Genomic DNA, 22,254 nt, shown 5'->3' with positions numbered 1-22,254 from the left:
GCTTTTGGCAATTTTTTTTGGGGGGGGGCGAATTAGGCTTTTGGCAATGCACCCTTTCCTTGTTCAGCCCCCTGGAGAAAAGCCATTCCTGGTAGAGGCACTTAGTGGGTGGAGATTCGGAGCATGCAAATCCATCTCTCCGTGTATAAGAGACAGCGTAGGCCCTGTGTCCATGGAGGCCAAGACTCGGCAAGGAAGGTGTGAGCAAAAGGTGCAGAGCAGGTGGGGAGGGGACACGTGCCCCCACGCCCCCATGGAAATTTGGGCCGGAGTTCCACCACAGATAGAGAACACCAGTGGCGTAGCGTGGGTTGTTAGCACCCGGGGCAAGGCAAGTAATTTGTGCCCCCTAACCTGTGGATTTGCGCCCCTTAACCCGTGGATTTGCACCCCCTAACCCCCAGATGTTGCGCCCGGTGCGGCCGGGCCCCCCTGCACCCCACCCCCACTGCGCCACTGGAGAACACTGAAGTCCAGCATCCAGTGGCACAATGTAGCAGCCCCCAATGCGTTACAGAACAATAGAGAAGTTGGCTGTGGGTTTCTGTTGCTGCCCTTGCTGTCTTGCAACCCCACCGCGGCCTAATGTGCCAAGTGTGCACCTTGGGGGAGAGGTGCCAGGCAGGCAGGCAGCCTGCCTCCCTGCCCATGCCACTCCCAGCAGTGTGAGCCCAAGGATGCTTTCCTGCCATGATTCAGCGCAGTCCTGCGGGCACCCGCTTCTGTGGAGTATCACACATGCCGAGACCAAAATTGTGCCAGGCAAAAGGCTTCCTCCTGAGAGATAACGGGCCTGGGCTGGTGGGCATTTCTGCACTTTTACGCAGTCTTCAGGAGAGGGTTCCAGCCGCTGGTGCTGAATATTCGGCTCTTGGCTGTTTCAATTCTGTGATGTGTTTCTGCTCTGTTTCTCTGCTCCCACTTTGGCCTAGACTGTAAGTTAGTGGCGTGGGGAACCTTGCGCGGCAGACGTACCTGCGGGAGGTGGGGTTCTGCGCATTTCTGTTAATAAACCAAAGATCCCACCGGTTCAGTGTTTTCAGTTTTAAACCCGTCGGGCGGGATTTCCCAGCCCGCGAAGACTTAACGCAGAAGAACAGCAGCAATGTAATCCAGCCTGCTCCATCATCGCAGGCTCCCGGTGAGGTTTTGTCCAGCTACGAGAGACCGGAGTGAAACCGGGGGGGTGGGGGTGGTGCAGGGCTCACTTGTCTTTGCCTCAAAGGATGCTCAACATGGGACACTGCCCTGCGAGTCTCTCCTGTTTCTGAAACAATACGTGTGGAAGGAGGTCCTGTGAAAGAAGGCACTTTATTAGTTGCAAAGGAGTTAGGCTGCTCAACGCTGGGCCTGTAGCTGCTGGGTTCTCGCAGCTGGCCCTGGGCCCTTTCCCCCTTGTATATATAACTCTATGTTCCCTGCCCTGCCCCATGTGTTCCAACCATTCTGCTGCTTATTTATGGTTTGTTTAAAAAAGAAGAGAGGGGAAACCCTCTTAATAGGAAATGCCAGTAAACCACAAACCTTTTGTCAGTCCTGATTTCTTTGTCTTAAAACGATGCCTCTCTAGTGCCGTAGTGTAGCATCCACTCGGAATTCACAAAGGTGCGCCCCAAGGATTGTAATATGTTAGGGTGTCAAATCCTTTCCAGAAACACTTTTTTTCTTTTTGGTAACAATGGTTTTTTCCCCGGGTTGGTTTTTGTTTTATATGTATATATAAATAGATAGACACACATATATAAAAAAATGTTTTTACACATATATAGCTATGTGGAGAAACTGGGAGTGTGTGCCCAAGACTTTAGTGCAATTGAGGTGTGATTGTGTTCTGCTTGAATGGCGAGGAGCAGAGAGGCTCCCCATTAGTGGACTGTTGTGGCTGAAGACAGCCGGCTGAGCATCTTGCGGGTCATAGTTGTGGTGCCACAGAGGCAAGGCTGCGCATTTAGGGGCAGTGGCCTCAGAAGATACCGAGCGAAGCTTCTGAAATGAGGAGTGCTCTCCACCCTCCGAGGGGGATTTAGGTTTGAGGGTCCCTAACCCCTGGCTTTTTCAGCAAACCTTGCGCCACTTGCCCCACTAGGTAGGGTTGTAACCTAACAGATGCGTTTGTTTTTCTAAAAATTTATTGTATTATTGCAATAAATCTTTTAACAGGAGTTTTCCTAAGATTGGCTGGTTTGGTTTTTATTATTCCATTCATTCTGCCTTGGGCGAGGCTAGTTCTGTGAATCCTCGTGGGTTTTCTGAAATTGTAAGGAACACTACGAAGATGACAGTATTATGTGTTGTATACATCTGGGTGTCTGCTATGAACACAAAAGTGATCCCCTAATACCGTGGTTTTCAGCCAGTGTGCCATGGCACTCTGGGGTGCCTTGAATGATGGCCAGGGGTGCTGCGGGCAACACTGGCCTCTGTGTGGGGCCACCTTTGAAGGTGACCCAGAAACTACAACTCATTTGGAATGCGGCAGCTAGACTGGTGACTGGGAGCGACCACGGAGACCACATAACACCAGTCTTGAAAGACCTACACTGGCTCCTAGTACGTTTCCGAGCACAATTCAAAGTGTTGGTGCTGACCTTTAAAGCCCTAAACGGCCTCGGTCCTGTATACCTGAAGGAGCGTCTCCACCCCCATCGTTCTGCCCGGACACTGAGGTCCAGCTCTGAGGGCCTCCTGGTGGTTCCCTCATTGTGAGAAGCCAAGGTACATTGAACCAGGCAGAGGGCCTTCTCAGTAGTGGCACCCACACTGTGGAACACCCTCCCATCAGATGTCAAAGAGAAAAACAACTACCAGACTTTAAGAAGACATCTGAAGGCAGCCCTGTTTAGGGAAGCTTTTAATGTTTAACAGACCACTGTATTTTAATATTGTGTTGGAAGCCGCCCAGCGTGGCTGGGGAAACCCAGCCAGATAGGCGGGGTATAAATAATAAATAATTATTATTATTCTCATCCCTCTTTTCTTCCCTCCCTCCTCTTAATGCTTAAGGCTTGCACAGCTGTTTGTTGCAGCAGCCTTGCTGCTGTCACTGCTGCCTCCCACCTATGGCCAGTCTCTGTTGGGCCACTAAGGCTGGGCGCCTTCTCTTCCCAGGCTGCTATGGGGCAGTATGAGGAGGCATCTCTCATTGGGGCAGCAGCAGCTGCCCAGAGGGGAGAGGCTGAGGGGACACTCCACAAGCGTGTCTGAAAAAGGGTGAGAGGCTGCCAGCTCTGCCAGCAAGGGGTGACGTAACTGGGTTCATGAATCCCACAGGGATGCCACAGAATAAATGTAGTTGGGTCAAGGGAGCCGTGGACTCAAAAAGGTTGAAAATCTATGCTCTGATAACCCAAGTAAAGTCCCTTCAGAGCTCCTTATGCCTCAGTGGCTAACTTGGGAGACCATATGCAACTGAATGGGACAAGGGTGGCGCTGTGGATTAAACCAGAGAGCCTAGGACTTGCTGATCAGAAGGTCGGCAGTTTGAATCCCCAAGATGGGGTGAGCTCCTGTTGTTTGGTCCCAGCTCCTGCCAACCTAGCAGTTCGAAAGCAGTCAAAGTGCAAGTAGATAAATAGGTACCACTCCAGCAGGAAGGTAAATGGCGTTTCCGTGCGCTGCTCTGGTTCGCCAGAAGTGGCTTAGTCATGCTGGCCACATGACCCGGAAGCTGTATGCCGGCTCCCTCGGCCAATAAAGCGAGATGAACGCCGCAACCCCAGAGTCGGCCACGACTGGACCTAATGGTCTTTTTACCTTTATGCAAAGCACCAAAATGGGGAAAGATCTGCCTGCTTGTGGAATGTGCCCCTCTCATGCACACTGAGGAATTCTGTCTGCTCCCCAGAGTCAATGGCAAATAGCACCTTTTCCCTAAAGCCTGCAGTGTAGAGGGAAATTTTTCTTGTCGCTGTTGTCAAGCAGTCCCACCCATTTATTTATCTCATGGTTTTATTCTGGTCTCACCTGCAAGGGCAGGTGTATGTCGTTCTTCCACCAATCAGACTGGCTGTAGCTCTCCCAGCAGAAGTCCTGGGGTTAATCCCTGGTATCTTCAGCTGAGGTCCCAGAGAACTGTTGCCTCTGATCCTGGAGGTAGTCAGCAACAAATCCGCTGTTTCACATCCGGGTCTCTTTCCAGGGAGGCATCCCCAGATGCTGGAAGTTTCAGGACAGGGAAAAAAGGGACTTCTTCACACGGCATGTGGTTAAGCTACCAAATTCACTAATTCAAAGATGGAATGATGGTACTGGTCTCTGGGTACAAAGAAAATAGGTGCTCTCCTGCAGGGGCTGCCTATGCAGAATATGTTTTGCCAGATTTTTGAGCTATGACTCCCATCAGCCCCAGCCAAGATAGGGTTAGGGTTAGATGTGTCATTGCTACTGGAAGATTGGCTCTCTGCTGCATGAGGTGCTTTTCAACTTGCAAAACAGATTGTTAATTCTCAGAGTCCTAGTAATCTAAAAAAACATGTTTGCCTTCTCTTCCTAATACAGTGGTACCTCAGGTTACATATGCTTTAGGTTACAGACTCTGCTAACCCAGAAATACCGTATTTTTCGCTCTATAAGATGTACCAGACCATAAGACGCACCTAGTTTTTGGAAGAGGAAAACAAGAAAAAAAATATTCTGAATCCCAGAAGCTAGGACAGGGAGCGCTTTAAAGGGAGCACTGAGCAGAGCCTCCCGCCTGCATTCGCTCCATAAGACACACACACATCCCCCCTTTTTAGTAGGGGAAAAGTGCATCTTATAGAGCGAAAAATACGGTACTACCTCGGGTTAAGAACCTTGCTTCAGGATGAGAACAGAAATCGTGCAGCGGCGGCACAGCGGCAGCAGGAGGCCCCATTAGCTAAAGTGGTGCTTCAGGTTAAGAACAGTTTCAGGTCAAGAACAGACCTCCAGAACGAATTTAGTACTTAACCCGAGGTACCGCTGTACTTGTGACTGGTCATGCCATAGGAAGCTGCCATATACCAGTGTTCCATCTACCTCAGTGCTGTCTACACAGGCTGGCAGCAGCTCTGCAGAATTTTAGGCAGGGAACCTTTCCCAGCCGCCCTGCCTGGAGATCCTGAGCGTTTTGCACCTGGGACATTCTGCATGCAAAGCAGAGCTACAAGCCTTTTTGACCTTTTTTCATCTTGGAAGCTCTTCTCAATTTCCCGCCCCCCTCCACCTTATCAACATCCTCTTTTCCAGTATGAAAATGTATTCCTCACAGGGAACAAAGTAATAGCGCTTCCTCTATCTCAGAAACTAGGCCCCCATCAAGGTGAACCTAAAACACTGGTCTTGCATAATACAGTCATGGTGGCTCATGCTAAGTTAGATATTTTCTCAGAAGACTTTGCTACCAGTTAAACTGCCTCAACCTGGCTATAGAGATGGTTGGCACTTTTGCTCCTACCTGAAACACAACCATGCTTCTTGTTGATTTTCAAATTAATTGCTATCTATGAAACACTTCCAATGTTTTCTAAAACATTTGCTGCTCATCTTGATTTGGTGTCCTCTGCAACCCTGAACCATATACTGTCTACTACATAATTTAATCTACTACTTGATTCTACTAATAAAATACACACTTTCCCATTAATCAAAGTTAGCTTCCAGAGCTGGAGGGAAGTTGCTTCTCAAAACAAAAGGTTGTTCCACCAGTCAAATCCATGTGTGTGGCGAGAAGCGACTGCGCTCAAGGCAGCTGCATCCTGCCTCGGATCAAAGTGTGCAACCATCTATTACTTGGGAGTAAACACTATGAAGGTTATGTAACTCCGAATGCCTAAATATTTGGAAAACATCAGCATGCCCATGTTGATTTTGAGCATTCCAGAAAACCTTGTCTGAAATGTCTGAAAATTGAGTGTGCATTCCATCGCATAGGTGCACATCTGTTTTTTGACATTTGCAAAATTAAATCGGAAATGGCTGAGATTCACATTTAAATTTCAAAATCCAGTTAGTTTTTCAACACCCCCACTGTCCTAAATACACCCCCCCTGGCTAAATACAGAGGGATTGTATCCAATGGCTGCATGAGCGGAAGGTCATGCAACCAATCTTGTTCTTTCCCTCCTCTCCCTGAAGCTCCTTGCATCCCCCCTGGACTGTGTGGGCCGAGTCACACACAACCTCAAGATAGGGGAAGCATCATTCAAAATCAGGTGCAAGATCCCTCAATTACATAAGCTGTCTTCATTAGGCAAAACGAGGCAACTGCCCCAGGTGGAAGATACATCCTCTTGTATGACCCTCCTATGGCTGTGTGGCCTTGTCCTGGATGCCCTAAACTAATCTGCTGCCTTCTGGTGTAGTGGAAGATTCTTCCGTGCTGGTGGCTGCATGGCAAGACCCAACTACCAGTCCATGGGCTTGGGTATGCAGAAAAGGGAGGGCACATCATCCTGCCCCAGACAGCAAAGTGTCCTGGGCTGGCCCTGCTTCTCTGACCGTAATGCAGAGCACTTTCACACAGCCAGAATGCTTGCAATACCACCCCTTTTTAAAAGAGCGTTAACGAGGAAAAACCTTGAGAGGAAAACAGAGGTGAGCAAGAGCAAAATTCAGAATGCACATTTTATTTTAAGGTAAAAAAAAAATGAAACAAAAACCAGGTGAGGTGGGCATGGGAAGACAGAGCTTTTTCTCAACACTCTTTGCTCTAAGAAAAACACCCCTCTTTCGCTTGCTGCCACCCTAAGATATAACAAATATTTGTTCTAGCCTATTTTTTTAAGGTTGTCCAGTTAAACCATCTTTTCGAAGATTCCTCTTTTACCTATTTAGAGTTTCCTTCCAGAAACATTTTCAATATATATTTATATTTATATATATTTATATATGTATATTTTTGTACAGGATATACAGATTTGAAAATGAGACACAGTTGTTGCTTTTTACAACGACGACGACACGGGACTTGTAGCCGCAACACTCTCGTAGCTGCGTTGTAGTGATCTTCAACGTTGGTCAACCAGCTGTCAAGTCACGCTGATGGAAAAGGAGATTCTGGGAATATTATGTACACGGAAGGGCTATTTCTCTCTCTCTCTCTTTCTCTAAAAGGTTAAAAAAGGCTCTTGTGATTTAGAAGTCATGTGCAGTTTCTTCATAGCCCTGTGGAAGCGGGAAATAGAAAGGGGGAGGGGGACCAAACAAAAAAACCACCCACAAAATTATATACAGTGTAAACATCACAAGGCATAAAACATCTTTTCCCCTCCCCACCTAGGAAGTGAGGCTCCACAAAGGCTGCGCCAGGGAGGGCATGCTAACAGTCCTCTTCCGCCTCCCTGGGCTTCTTGTGCAGAGCACGGTTAAAGCTGTGGCAGGCAGGCACCCAGTGATTGTCGTGAAGGCCGAGCCTGCAGCCGGGGACGCTCCTCTGGGACCTGTGGCAGCACATCCAGTAGCCGGGTCCGTAGGGCAGCGCTTGGCAATAGGGCTTGGGGTGCCAGCGGCACAGCGAGACGTCGCCCTTGGTGTACTTCTTCTTGCACTGCTTGCAGGGGTCTTCCCGGTAGCGGGGGTCGCGGACCCAGCGGGAGTCGGCCGGCCGGATGTTGTAGTACCCGATGAGGAACTTGAAGTACCCGCAGGTGCACTTGAGCGCCACCAGGCTGCGGGTGGGCAGAAGCCCAAAAATCTTCACGATGATGTGGTGCGGAAGGAAGAGCAGGTACTGTTGCGGCTCCAGGAGCTGCTGGATTTTGAACCTGGTCTCCAGGAAGTCGTGAGATCTCTGCCGCTTCAGGAGGCGCGAGGAGGCGAGGGCCTGCGGGGCGCTTTCTGAGGGCGCCTCCTGGGGCTCCCCGGGAGCAGGGGCGGGCAGGCGCGGGGCTTCATCGCCCAGGGAGGTGTCCTTCCCTTGAGGGCCCACACGGCACTCTTCGGGGAGGGTCTCCCCCGAGTGCAGGCACTCCTGGGGGGGCTCAAAGCTGGACAGGAGCAAGAAGAGTCTGCCCGGAAGAGGGTCTTCGCCCAAGGCGGCGTCGGAAGGCTGGGCGGCTCGGCATCCGGTGTCCCTCTTGGTGACAGAGATACTAATGCTTACGGACTCTCTCACTCGCGCGTTGGGAGCCAGGCTGGGAAGAGTGGCTGGCTCCTTCGGCGTACAATCAACCGTCGCTTTTCTGCTGTGCAAGGAATGTGGGGGCGCCTGAGCAGCTTCCGGATATGTGGATTTGTTCACCTTCTCAGAACCGAGCCAGCCACGGCTGGAGGAGACCGACCCTCCCTGCTCGAGCACGAGAAAGCCGTTCCCAGCACGGGTGTCTACGATCGAAGATAGCTGGCCTTCCAGCGGCGGACAGGGCTCTTCCTGGCTGGGAGCTTCTGGGGGCGCCTTGCCGGCGTCGTTCTCCGGGGGCGCCCCGCTCGCCAGCAGCATCCGCCCCACGTTCCGCCGGAAGCTGTTGTTCCTCGAGAGCGACCCTGCTTCGCGTTCGTTCTGGCGCCGGAGACACTCCGACTCCAGCTTGGCCACCATGTCCAGCACGCGAAGGGGCTCTGCCTGCTGCTCCCCATCGCTGCTGCCGCCGCCACTGCTGCTGCTGCTCGCCCCAGAGGCTGCCTTTTCAGAGGGAGCTTCGCAGACTCCCGAGGTGGGGAAAAGTCCGGGAGAGGCTAGGGGAGCGGCTTTGGGCTGGCCAGGGAACTTGGTCACAGCAGAGGCACTGGGGCAGTTTTTGGAGCAGTCGGCCAGCAAGACGCTGGCTCTTTGCTCCAAGAAAGCAACCATCTCAACGACCGACAGGGGCCGCCCCGGGAAGCCCCCCTCCAAGCCGTCATTCACATTATGGACAGAGCAGTGCTCGATGCCGCAGGCAAATGGCTCAGGTTGGTAGCACCTCCCGCTGGCCTCCCTCATCCTATCCAGGTGGACCTTGGCCTTCTTGATATCCAGTGACTTTTTCCTGCGCTTAGTGGACCTCCCGTCGATGTCCCAGGTGCTCTTGTTCTTCACGGAGAGCACCCGGCTGCGGTCGCCGCATTGCTGGGCCGCAAAGAAGGCGACCTTCTCCTTAGTGTTCCCCGGCTTCACGATGGCCCAGATGTCCAGTGGCCCCTCTCCATCGTCCTCCTGGTGGATGGTGGCCGGGAGGGCGGCTCTCCTCTCCTTCCCGCCGGGCCCTTCCGCGTGGCTCCTGCTGCTGCCGATGGTGTTGGGGGAGAGGGTCCCCAATGGCTTCCGGAGAGAGGGGGCTGGAAAGAGGCTTGGCTCGGGGCTGCTGGGCTTCTCCTCTTCTGCCAACCTCGGCTGGCTCATTGGTGGGCTTCGGGGAGGGTCCAGGCTTATTTCCAGAGGCCGTTCTTTCTTCTGTAACTTGAGATAGGGCTTTAAGTGCATGCCAGATATTCTAGGAGAGAGAGAAATGCACGGATTAAAAACTGAAACCATTGATGATTTTTGAAGTGTGCTTTTGTACACAAGGAACCGAGAGTTGAGAGATCAAGAGATGGGATAAGAGTAGGTAGGGAGTTGTGTGTTCATACGTGCACATGTGTGTGTGCGTGCGCACACACACACACACACGTGTGAGAGAGAGAGAGAAACAGAGAGAGAACGGCACCCCTAACTAAAGTCTATGTTGGTTGGGACTGATAGAAGTTCTAGTCCAAAATATGGAGGGGAGGGAGGTATTAGCTTGGGGAAGGCTGATATAAATTGGACCCTAAAACTATGGGGGAAAAGAACTTCAGTAACAATGAACAAACTCATTTTCGGCCTCTCAAGACTGAGTTCATTTTTCAAATTGATTATTTGTTTGGATTTTATTTCTAAGGCTGAGCAGCAGACCCGTCATCCTGTCAGGACTTCAGAGCAGAGGTTGCTGACCCAGAATTGCCTAAGCCATGACCTTAGCATGATTTCTCAAGCAGCCATGAATTTTTGGAGGAGTCCGGCAACTTCTGTCTTAGCACGAGGGAGTTAGAAATGACGGCCCAGACACATCTTAGGAGGGTGGTTTTTCCTTCCTAGGGTGTTGGGTTTTTTAACCGATCATTGTTGTCATAAGCTGTTTCAAGGGTCCGATGGCAGCAAGGGACACAAATATTTATAATGAAGAACAGTGGTACCTTGGATCCTGAACGCCCTGGAACTCGGGAGGTTTTGGCTCCCGAATGCTGCAAACCCAGAAGTGATTGTTCCGGTTTGTGGATGTTCTTTTGGAACCCAAACATCTGACGGGGCTTCCATGGCTTCTGATTGGCTGCAGGAACTTCCTGCAGCCAATCAGAAGCAGTGATTTGGTTTTCGAACATTTTGGAAGTTGAACGGACTTCCAGAACAGATTCCATTCAACTTCCAAAGTACAACTGTACATACTGGGAAAATAGCTGACTTATTCCTATCCTCTGCTTCTTGTTTTCTAGTTAGCCACCCAGTCTATAAAAGACCATAGCCTTTCCCTCTGCAATTCTGACACAAACTGCCTTCATCGTAGAAGACATCAGTCACCTAGGACCCAAAATAAGTCTATAAATTGCCAGGAATCCAGTGTTCCTCCCCGTTTCCTTGGGATCCTTGCTTAAAAATGGGTTTTTCAGCCACCAAGAGCCTATCGGAAGGCAGCTGAGGTAGAAAGCGTTTGCCCAGGAGAAATGGGGGCTCTGCATCTAACCGTACCGTTTGACCGGGTGTAACGCGGAGGATGTGGAATTCAGCAGTTCCCGGTGGAGGCCAGCTCGGCAGGAACTCTTCATCATAACTCTCCCCTCCTCCTCCACCTGCGGCAGGTTGTCACAGCCAATCCATCCCGGTCCTCTGGCAGGGCTCCTGCCTGAACTTATCTCGCTCCACACGGCGGTCAACTGGGTCTTTGGCACCTAAAAAACGCTGGGGGGGGGGCGGGAAATGAAAACAGGCGTTGTTAGAACGCATCAAAGATACACAAACCATTGTCCATTATGCACACCAGCGGCATTGCGGCTGCTATTAAGGGAACTGCATGTTTAAACATAAAAATACAGGAAGGTGCCTTACAGGGGTCAGGCAACTGGCTCACCTCATGCAGCAATGTCTATTTATTATTATTTATCACATTTATGTCTCACTTTTTACTCCAAGGAGCTGAAGGCTAAATACAAGGATTTGGATTGGATTGATCTTTATTACGGCCATTGGCCCGTTACACGACAGTTTCCCATACCAACATATTATACTTAAACCTCCAAATTTAAAATCGCCAAAACTTACAAAAGACAAACAGGAACCGAAGCAAAACAAAGACAAAGACCACCATCATACATTACAATAAATTTGTAACCTATACATCGCCCTCTGCTCATAAATTAAGCAAGGATATCAATGGTGATATCGCCTAAAACATAGATCGTGGTTTAAAACAATGGTGATGTCACCTAAAACATAGATCATGGTTTAAAGGGGTTATCCGAGCCACACAGGAGACCGTTTCTCTTCTTTTGGGATAGGACGCTGATCAAGAATCTGGCAACCATGAGTGATCTTAGGGGGTCAACATCAATTAGTAGATATCTCAGTTTGACTTCAATCTAAATACAAGGTTGTTCTCCCCCCTCCTCGTTTAACCACCACAACGAACCTGTGCGGCAGACTGGGCTGAGAGGCAGTGACTGGCCCAAGGTCACCCAGGGAGCTTCATGGCCAAGTGGGGATTTGAACCCTGGTGTTGCAAATCCTAGTCTTGACACACTAACCACTGCACCACACCGTTGTTGGACTGCAACTCCCCGGTGGTCAAGGATGATGGGAGCTGCAGTCGAGTTATACCCAGAGGGCACCAGGTTCCCCGCTCCTGCTTATAGATGACTTTGGGTGCAGCATACAGAGTTGACACCCACCAGCCTGTCCGGCCTGATGCTTTCCAGTTGTTACTGCACCCAGACAGGATGGCCAGTGGTCCAGGATGATGGGCGATCATCCCATTGCCACCCTTGGTCTACAACGGCTGGTAGCAAATCTCCAGGGTTTCAGATAGGAGTTTTGTCTCCCTGGCAATGTATGGCGGTGTATGGGGTGTTAAGGGAAGGGGTAATATCTCTGCTGGGAGACGCATCGTGCTCTTTTTGGGACACTTTGTCCACCGTCGGTCCCCTGCACTCAGCTCTCGCCTGTGGCTCCTAGAAGCTGCCAGCGTGCGGCAGTGGCCACACCCCGGGAAACGGCTTCAACTGAGCGGCTAACCAGGCGAGGGGAGCTGATGGGGGTCAAACCCTCGGTGAGTTAAAAGGTTAAGGAGTAAACCTGACCCAAAGCCTGTTGGATGGTGCCTTGTACACCTCCTTCAGCAACTCCTGCCAAGTTGGTGCCAAACACATTTTCTCTGCTTTCCTTTGGACCACATCAGCCAGGCTAAGATGGGGGTCTTATCATCCAGGAGCCCAGGACCTCCATATGCACCATCCAGGCTTGAGACCCAGGGATGTCACTTAGGTGCTGCTAACACAGCAAAAACAACGTGGGAGGCAGCAGTTACGAGCTGCTGGTCTCTGCAGCCGCAGCAGGCGCTGCGATTCCCCAGCAGAGACTGACTTTGCCCCAGAGGCACGCTTCCTTGTCTCTCAGGACAGAGGGAGGGCAACAACCTGGGACCTCCTGCCCACACAGTGTATATACTCTACACCTGAGCTGCAGTCTAATGTCCCATCCTCTCCCCCCCCCCCCAAATCTCCTGTGACAGCCACACACGTTCTCAACTGCAACTTGGGAAGAAGGATGCTGTGGCATCAAACAGCTTGCCATTGTCTTTTTTTTCCTTTTCTTTAAATGATATTTATTAGAAGTTTAAAAATTACAGAGAAAAGAAGAAAAAAACAACAAAAAATTTAACAAAACATACATTACAATACATAAAAAAAGTGGTGCCCCGCAAGATGAATGCCTTGCAAGACGAAAAACCCGCTAGACGAAAGGGTTTTCCGTTTTCGAGGCACTTCGCAAGACGAATTTCCCTATGGGCTTGCTTCGCAAGACGAAAACGTCTTGCGAGTCTTGCGATTTTTTTTTGCTTCCCCCCCTTTTTCTAAGCCGCTAAGCCGCTAATAGCGCTAATCCACTAATAGGGTTGCTTCGCAAGACGAAAATACTGCTAGACGAAGAGACTTGCGTAACGGATTCTTTTCGTCTTGCGAGACACCACTGTAAAAACCAATACAACAATAACAATAAAAAACATACATCCAATATTCCATATCATAATCTTCCAATTACTTGTTTCATCGACCTCCTCACACCTCCCTTTTTGTATTCTAGTTTAATTTATTTGTTTCAGCAAATTCTTTCCATCAGCTTGCCATTGTCTTTTGGCAAAGGATGGGTTGGTCCTATAATATGATGTTTCACCCTTTTTCTGGTCCTTGGACCCCTCACATTATAGGGAAGCGGAAAGTAGGAGCAGCAGAACTCCTTATGCTGCTGACTTTCAAAATCTAGGCAGCATATTGGATTTCAGAGGAGTACCGGCCGACACACCACAGGAGCGACTGCCTTTGGTAGCCCCTTGGGCCAAGGAGACTGCAGAATGAGCACAAGCACAGCTGCTGGGGGACTTTCCCCCAATCTGCTCCTTACAGCATGTGTGCCTCTCCCCCTTCCACGCACCTCCCCCCTCCCCCAATTCACTTGAGTGTAGGATTGTTGTTTTTCCACACAAGAGCGTTTGGAGAGAACCTGGAGGGACGCCTGGAAAACGTCAGACACAAACACGTGACCTGCAGGCAGAGCCCAGGGTGGAAAACAAGCCCTGAGCTGGAAAAAAATATATGGATTAGTCAGTGCCAAGGCAGTGGAATGTCATCTGGTTAAATACTGGTTGGTATCTAGGAAATCGTGCCACCGAGTTGCTAAACAGGCCGTTCTGGCAATTAGGTGGCAGCTCGTGGCTTTGCAAGCCTTCATCTCTGCAGCACTGCATCCGGAATCTTGTCAAGCGTTTCAGAACGACAGCCTTAGAATCATAGAATCATAGAGTTGGAAGAGACCACAAGGGCCATCGAGTCCAACCCCCTGCCAAGCAAGAAACACCTTGTTTAGACTCTCTTCCTGCACTCAGTCCAAATTTCTGCAGATCTAAAATCCCTGACTAAGCAGACACAGGAGTAGGTTTGCTACCACACTAGGAGACTGTAATACATTTCCGAGCACAATTCAAAGTGTTGGTGCTGACCTTTAAAGCCCTAAACAGCCTCAAATCCGTATACCTGAAGGAGCGTCTCCACCCCCATCGTTCAGGTCCAGCTCCGAGGGCCTTCTGGCGGTTCCCTCCCTGCGAGAAGTGAGGTTACAGGGAACCAGGCAGAGGGCCTTCTCGGTGGTGGCACCCACCCTGTGGAACGCCCTCCCACTAGATGTCAAGGAGATGAGTAACTACACGACTTTCCAAAGATATCTGAAGGCAGCCTTACTACTACAATATATCCCTTTTAAACAAGGTGCTGCCAACTCTTTGCCAAGCCCTTTCCCCACCTGGCCAAAGCCCCTCCCTTTATACCTTAACCACCCCTCTTCTTCCCCCTCACAGCTTGCCTGAAGCCACCACCCCTCACAATTTGTCCGAACCCCCAGCATCTTTTAAAGGAGGGTGGAAGGCGCTTCCGAGAGCCGTCTGCCCAAGCGCAGTCTGTCCTCCTTCAGAGAGCGGTTTGCCAAACTAGTCTCTGCTGTGCCTCCCGCATGCCTTTATGCAGCTCTTTTCGGGTGCCTGCCAGCCTTGCTGCCTGCTTGTTTTCCTGCTGGTCTGTCATCACATTGGAACTGCCATGGCCACCTGTTGGTGGCCGTGGGAACTGCAGTCAGATGACAGACTTACAGTTTTATTATCTAGCAAGAAAACAGAGTGTGCCTAGTCCTTGAGATCAAACTGAAAAGCTCTGAAATGCTTTTACGGTGCCTCATGATGATGGAGAACCCAAGGAAGGTTCTTGCAATGGATGGGAGGGGGCCTCACCAGTGCCCTGTTCCGCTCTTTGCCCTCCTCACCTTGCTCCTATTCCCACTGCCTGGACCACCCATCTCAGCTCAATATCTGTGCACTGTATGCCTTCCAGACCCAGCACTGCTGTCCCCTTCATACTGTTCTCCAGAAGGCACTTTACAAAAGTATGAGAGAAGTACTGGGCACCAACAGGGCTTTGAGATTGTAGCTGAATATTGATAAAGATTAGGTGGGAAAGGACAAATGCAGCAGCATCAGAGGTGGCTCCAAGATATTGCTGCCTCCAGACCCTTTCTCAGCCCTAACCCGGCCCTCCCCCAACATGCAGGCACAAGCAAACCCCAACAGGAGGCACTGGGATGTTTGCAGAATACCACCAGCAGCGATAGACTCTGTTATTGTACCCTGTCTGGCTATATGGAAAATGACTCTCCATTTGAGGGATGATGATAAGGGGCAAATTCATGTGCATTATCTTTGTGGAACAGATGAGATGCTGAATGGCATACTTGCCGACAGAAATTCACTCACACCTCCTTTGTGTAGGGCCAGTTCTAAAAAATAGTGTACTATCTTGTCCTTTGTGTTGCCTCTTATCTGCAGTGTTTTTCTGGAAATAAACTCTTTTAAGCCACAGCCCATATGCATGTGTGTTTTCAATCAAATGTGAGCAGCTGGTTAGCGTATCTCACCCTGTGAAAAGCAACTGAACTCAGCACCAAAATGAAGCCCTGCCACCTTCACTTCTTCCTGGAAAGTCACCCTTATTTAATTTTTCTGCTTAGCCACATCCCTGTGTTACTATATATACCGTATTTTTTGCACCATAACACTCACTTTTTTTCCTCCTAAAAAGTAAGGGGAAATGTCTGTGCGTGTTATGGAGGGAATGCCTATGGGTGGCATGCCTACGGATTTTCCTCCTCTAAAAACTACGTGCATGTTATGGTCGGGTGCGTGTTATAGAGCGAAAAATATGGTGTGTGGGTGTGTGTGTATGGGTGTGTGTGTGTGTGTGTGTGTGTGTGTGTGTAAAAAATAAAGGTACTAGTCCATAAGGAGAAGAAAACCAACAGTTCAACAATAACTTTATGGGACTAACCAACCTGTCACAAAAGAGTGGCAAAGCTTTTGGATTCTTCATCAGGAAAAAATGTTACTCAAAGCAGGAGAGTAAAGGAGAGACTTTATAAAAAGAAAAAAGAAAAAGAGGGGGGAGGGACAAAAATTAGGTTGATGTTGTAGCCATGAGGGCAGCCTAATTTTTGTACAATTTCCCCCCTCTTGCCCCTCACCCACTACTTTGTGTAGGATCTTGCCTGCTGAAGAGTGGACGCAAATTGGACATCAGGAATGGCAATATCCATAAAAGCTAGTGGGAGAACATCTCAACCTCCCAGGACACTCTGTAGGTGGCTGCTCTGGAACAAGTGAAGGACAACATGAAACTGCCAAATTCATCAGGACGTTTAATGCCATCACTTGCGGATTAACTGGAGACAAACAATATTTTTAATCATACCACATGTGTTAATTTGCTTACACAGATAGCAATATCTGAGTTATCTTGGACTGTTTCTTGCAAATGTGCAGGTGTTAATACAATCATCTCAGTAGCAATCGCTAATCTGCCACTATGAAGGCTTAAAGGTGTGCCTATTTAACATATATATTAAGTTCCAATTATCCCTGGCTGCATCTCATTCAACTCCCACCTTAAAGCTTTCTTCTTTCTATACCTGCCACCTAAAATGCCACCTTCGTGTACCTGATGAAATGGGCTTGAGTCCCCAGTCTGATTGTTCCATCGTGGTTACTCCCGTAAGAAGCAGCGCAAGACCGTCCTCAAACTGGTCCCAATTTTGCAGAAGGTTGCTCTGCATCCTGAACTCTTCCATTCCAGCAGGCAATGGGAATTCAGCATGGGATACAACTCGGTGGAAAGAAAAGACCCCCTCAGGTCCCCATGAGAGCAGTTGGGGGTGTAGGTGGTACTCACGGGGCAAGAGAGAATGGTGAGGGAATGGGGGTCAGTGCACAGGAACCGTTTCCACAAACTCGGAAGGTTCTGAGATGTAGGGAGCAGACTCGGAGTCAAGGCTTAAAAGGGGAGCAGAGCTGAGGTGCTGGGTCTGCAGCATCTGGGCTGGATGAGGCCGTGGGAACCTCACCTGTCCTGAGCCTAATCCAGCTGAGGAATCACAACCCTCCTCCCAGAGCTAATGAGCCCCACCTGGCCAGCTAGGGAGCTGGGTTGTGGGCCTTTGCCTGCCTCAGCCTCCCAGAGCGGGGTTTATCCAATCTTGGGTCTCCAGCTAGCAGGACCAGTGGAGACCCAAGTATGGGAAACACCGTCCTAGAGCGTACCTGCCACTGCTCCCTATGCAATGGAAAGAGCAGAACACACACAAAAGTATACTTTTTTTTTGCAAAAGAGACACAAAACTTTTGATTTATGAGCATGCTTAAGTTCTCCAATATCAAAAGCTCAGGGGAAGGCATCAGTATTTTTAATTACAGGTTCTTATGGGAGTTTTCTTTCTACAGATTGTTTTCCTCCTTCTTTGTATTCCTGCTTGCGTGTTCACAGAGATGGAGGCCCCTGGTCCAGGTGCACTGACCTTGCCCTTCTCTGTTGCCCTGTGAGTACTTTCCAAGCCCCCAACCTCTCCTTCTCCATCCCCAGCTTGCCCCAGAATGTACCAATCACGACTGCAGCCCTCGCTGGGAGCCCCTTCCTCTTCCCCATTGTCCTGCTGGCTTGTGACACTGAACTGAACCTCGGCTGCGTTTCCTGACTGTTGCACTTTGGACTTGGCTTGCTGCATTGAACCTGGACCGTATTTCTGGACTACTTGGGACTGTATACACCAGCAGGACTGGTCGCCAGGTACACCGGGGTTCAGGACACCAATGATCAAGGATGATGGGAGCTGCAGCCCAGCAAAATCTGGAGGGCACCACATTAGCTACCCCTGCCATACAGAAACATTGCACCTGCACAAACACACACAGCTACAACTGGCCACAAGGTTTGGCCAAGGCTCTCCAATCCCACATGCCTGAAGCCACGCATGCCAGCATGTATAACCATCACCTGTGATAGAGTTTGGAGGCTCCTTACAACCATTTCACTGCTGCAGGTTGTTTGTAAAGGTCCCTCAGTCAGAAAGTAAGAATTTCGAGGCCAGTGGTGTTTCAAAGAGGGCCAGATTTGATGACATGAAGGGCTCTGAGGGCCAACCAAAGTTGTTGACATTTTTAAAGGGTTGAAGTTGTTGAGGTTTTTTAATGATTTTACCCCACGTAATAAACCACCAGAGGGGCTGGGTTAAACCAACCGGCGGGCCAGATTAGGCCCCCAAAACGGACTTTGGACATGCCTGTTCTAGGCGGTCGGTCTTTGTAATCTGTAACAGCAGAAACAAGGAGTCTTCTGATACCTTATGTCTTCAAAAGCACCGCTTCATGGCTGATAGAGCGTGCCATTTGTATGCACCCAATTAGGCTTCAGGGTGGCCTGATGTGGTAGATGAAAGACATTCAACCAGGATATTCAATTAAATGTTCTATCTGTTCTGGTAATCAAAGCATCTCAACCTGATGGGCCTTTCAAAAAGTCACTAGGTTCTTTTGAGATTCAAATCTAACTAGGGCCAAAGCTTAGGAGATGCCCGGGAGGACTATACAAGAACAGCAGCAGTGCCCACCTCCAGGCAGGTCAGGGGCTTTGGGAGAAAAATAAGCAGCCACTCTCCACATTGCTAACTTTCCATGGAAAGCAGAAAGTGACTTGCAGCTTAAGGAATGTTGATAGCTGAGGTTTTATTTCCCACTTGCTCTCTCGCGTCCTCCTGAATAACCTGTTTTTAAGGCAAAATGGGGGACACCTCAAGCCTTGATTCAAAGAGCTGGCAAAGCACTTGTCACTGAAAACACTGAATCTACACACATTTCCAGTCTGGCAGGATTTGGATTCTGCTGCTTCTGGAAGCCAAGCTGTTGATGCAGCAAGAAGGGAGGAAGATTTAAGAGCTGAAAAAGGAACTGGGAACCATTCATACATTTGGGAGGCAGCATATGCCCAGGAAACACTGTGAGGAAGGTCAAAAGCAGCTCAGAGGCATGCAGGATTCAGTCTCCAGCATAACTGGGTAGGGCTGGAAAAGATTCCCTGCCTGAAACCTTACAAGAACTGCTGCCAGTCCGTGTGGACAATACTGAGCTAGATGGACCAATGGCTAGACTCAATGTGAGGCAGCTTGCCATCTTCCTATGGCCTCGGACACTTGTATGAATTCTGAGAACCTTATGGCTGGTTTGCACATCCACACACTGCCACGTAAATTACATTACACGGGATGGCTTGCAGGTGGACAGTGCAAACCGATGCTCCAAGGTTGCGTTTGAAACAGATCCTTGTGAACAGTGCACTCACAATTCAGGGAAGCCAAAGGACAAGTAAGAATCTCTCATCTGTTACTCTGCCTCGTCACCAGGTGTTTCCTATGCCCCGCCGTGAAACTTAGCAGGTTCAGGGGGATCTTGGTTTCCCCCTGATGTCTGGAAGAGCATACAAAAGAGCTGGAAAATAGGACCAGGAAGCACGCAGCCCATGCCCATCACCAACCCCAGACTCTGCGTCCACCAAACTTTCAGGTAACGACAGGGAGAATTTGGGCAAGTTACACTCTCGGCTACCTGCGGTTGTTTCAGAAGTACATCAAGAGTGACTGTTTGTGAATGTTTAACCTATGGTTACCAGATTTTTTCCTATGAATCCAGGGACCCCTCCCCCCCTTTTTTTGAAGCTGAGTAGCAACAGGGAGTCAGTAGTGGGGATGGTGAGGCAAAAGATAGAATCATAGAATCATAGAGTTGGAAGAGACCACAACGGCCATCGAGTCCAACCCCCTGCCAAGCAGGAAACACCATCAGAGCACTCCTGACATATGGTTGTCAAGCCTCTGCTTAAAGACCTCCAAAGAAGGAGACTCCACCACACTCCTTGGCAGCAAATTCCACTGTCAAACAGCTCTTACTGTCAGGAAGTTCTTCCTAATGTTTAGGTGGAATCTTCTTTCTTGTAGTTTGGAACCATTGCTCCGTGTCCGCTTCTCTGGAGCAGCAGAAAACAACCTTTCTCCCTCCTCTATGTGACATCCTTTTATATAGTTGAACATGGCTATCATATCACCCCTTAACCTCCTCTTCTCCAGGCTAAACATGCCCAGCTCCCTTAGCCGTTCCTCATAAGGCATCGTTTCCAGGCCTTTGACCATTTTGGTTGCCCTCCTCTGGACATGTTCCAGTTTGTCAGTGTCCTTCTTGAACTGTGGTGCCCAGAACTGGACACAGTACTCCAGGTGACGTCTGACCAGAGCAGAATACAGTGGCACTATTACTTCCCTTGATCTAGATGCTATACTCCTATTGATGCAGCCCAGAATTGCATTGGCTTTTTTAGCTGCCGCGTCACACTGTTGGCTCATGTCAAGTTTGTGGTCAACCAAGACTCCTAGATCCTTTTCACATGTACTGCTCTCAATCCAGGTGTCTCCCATCTTGTATTTGTGCCTCTCATATTTTTTTGCCCAAGTGCAATACTTTACATTTCTCCCTGTTAAAATTCATCTTGTTTGTTTTGGCCCAGTTCTCTAATCTGTCAAGGTCGTTTTGAAGTGTGATCCTGTCCTCTGGGGTGTTAGCCACCCCTCCCAGTTTGGTGTCATCTGCAAATTTGATCAGGATGCCCTTGAGCCATTAGGAAGAACTTCCTGACAGTAAGAGCTGTTCGAGTCCATCATCCAAGTCGTTGATAAAGATGTTGAATAAGACCAGGCCCAAGACAGAACCCTGTGGCACCCCACTAGTCACTCTTCTCCAGGATGATTCCCTGCATGGAAAAAAGACCCTGGGCCCAAGCACACATGCATATTGTATAAAGGGGCAAAGCCCTTCTTTTGCACCCTGCGAAATATAAATGTGCAGAGGTTTTTAACAAACTGGGCAACGGCAGCCTGCCCACAACTCCTGAGCCTCTCCCGATCAGTCAAAACAAAGGGGGAAGGGGGCAAGAGATCTGTACCACCAGACGCCCCCAGTTCCCCTTCAGCAGTGGCAGCGGCAGTCAGCAGCACGGAGCCAGCATGGTAGTGCATTTGGCTCTGGCTGGCTTCAGGAGCTGCTTGCTGCTCGCTGCCGTGGCGCCTGCCAGTTTGCCTCCTGGAAGTCCCCATATGATGTGTCTTGTGTGCAACACATCATATGGGGACTTCCGGCGTGGAAAAATGTCGGCCGCCACGGCAGCAAGCAGCTCCTGAAACCAGCCAGAGCCAACTGCGCTACCAGGCTGGCTCCGGGCTGCTGAGGCTGCCGCTGCCACGTTTCCCAGGACAGATTTGCAAATCTAGGGGCATTCTGGAGACGGAATTTGTCCAGGGACAGATTTGCAAATCCAGGGACTGTCCCCAGGAACCGGGGACGTCTGGTAACCCTAGTTTAACCCCCACCTCTAAAAAGGAGAAAGCAATGAATCACTGTTGTATCCTTCTCTCACACTCACTCATTGCAGCAAGGGGGCCACTTCCATTTGAGTGTTGTGTGCATATGTTGTACACACGCAGCCTCTTCCTTTTGTCGTGCACCAGGCATGGGGAACCACAGATCCTCCAGAGGTTGTTGGACTACAACTCCCATCATCCCCAGGGCCACTGGCCATACTGGCTGAGGTAATGGGAGTCTGACAGCATCCGGAGGGTTGCATGTTCCCCACAGCTCTGGGAGATTCCGGATAGCTCAGTTGGTTGGAGCATGGTGCTACTAATATCAAGGCTGCGGGTCTGATCCTGTATGGGACAGCTATGATTCCCAGCTAGAGAGAGAAGAGGAGGCACAGAGAAACCTCCAAGTGTCTTCACTGCCCCTAATAAACATTCTGCAAGACTTTGTGCAAATCACTTCTTCCAAGGAGTGTGTGTGTGTGTGTGTGTGTGTGTGTGTGTAGAAATCCAAGCTGCTTGCTTTTTCCATTCTGGGTGATCCCAGCATTGTTTTACAGCACCGATACTGGAGAGCTGACAGTTTTCCAGCTGGGGGTTGCTGTTTTCATCACCGCTACTAAAACACACACCCTCCCAGCTCACACTGACAAGTATCTGGAAAGTCGCTGGAAGAGCCTCACACCCTGAAGAATGGAGGGGGGGAAAGTCCACAGAGGAATGAAATGATGTGCTGGACCACCAGCAAAAAGCCCATGGCTGTGAGAGGAGTTGCGCTGCAAACACACACACACACACACGCACAGTGAGAGAGAGAGGTGGGGGGA

At 49.8% G+C, this 22,254-nt stretch overlaps 1 protein-coding gene across 3 annotated transcripts in view; it reads right to left on the bottom strand.

Annotated features, from left to right (window-relative positions):
* Positions 1 to 6,571: 6,571 nt before the first annotated feature.
* FBXO34 (F-box protein 34) overlaps positions 6,572 to 22,254 on the bottom strand; it is a 56,129-nt gene continuing 40,446 nt past the window's right edge. For all 3 annotated transcript variants that reach the window (XM_083733942.1, XM_083733943.1, XM_083733944.1), the window contains 2 exons: positions 10,640 to 10,849; positions 6,572 to 9,368 (listed from right to left, as the gene is read on the bottom strand). In XM_083733942.1, the coding sequence (XP_083590068.1) occupies positions 7,280 to 9,368; positions 10,640 to 10,719 (2,169 nt within the window). In that variant the 5' untranslated portion in view covers positions 10,720 to 10,849 and the 3' untranslated portion in view covers positions 6,572 to 7,279. The remainder of the gene's footprint in view (positions 9,369 to 10,639; positions 10,850 to 22,254) is intronic.

Source organism: Podarcis gaigeae, assembly GCF_964106915.1.
Source record: "Podarcis gaigeae genome assembly, chromosome: 1".
Taxonomy (NCBI): Eukaryota; Metazoa; Chordata; class Lepidosauria; order Squamata; family Lacertidae; genus Podarcis; species Podarcis gaigeae.
This window is presented reverse-complemented; position numbering and strand designations above follow the sequence as displayed.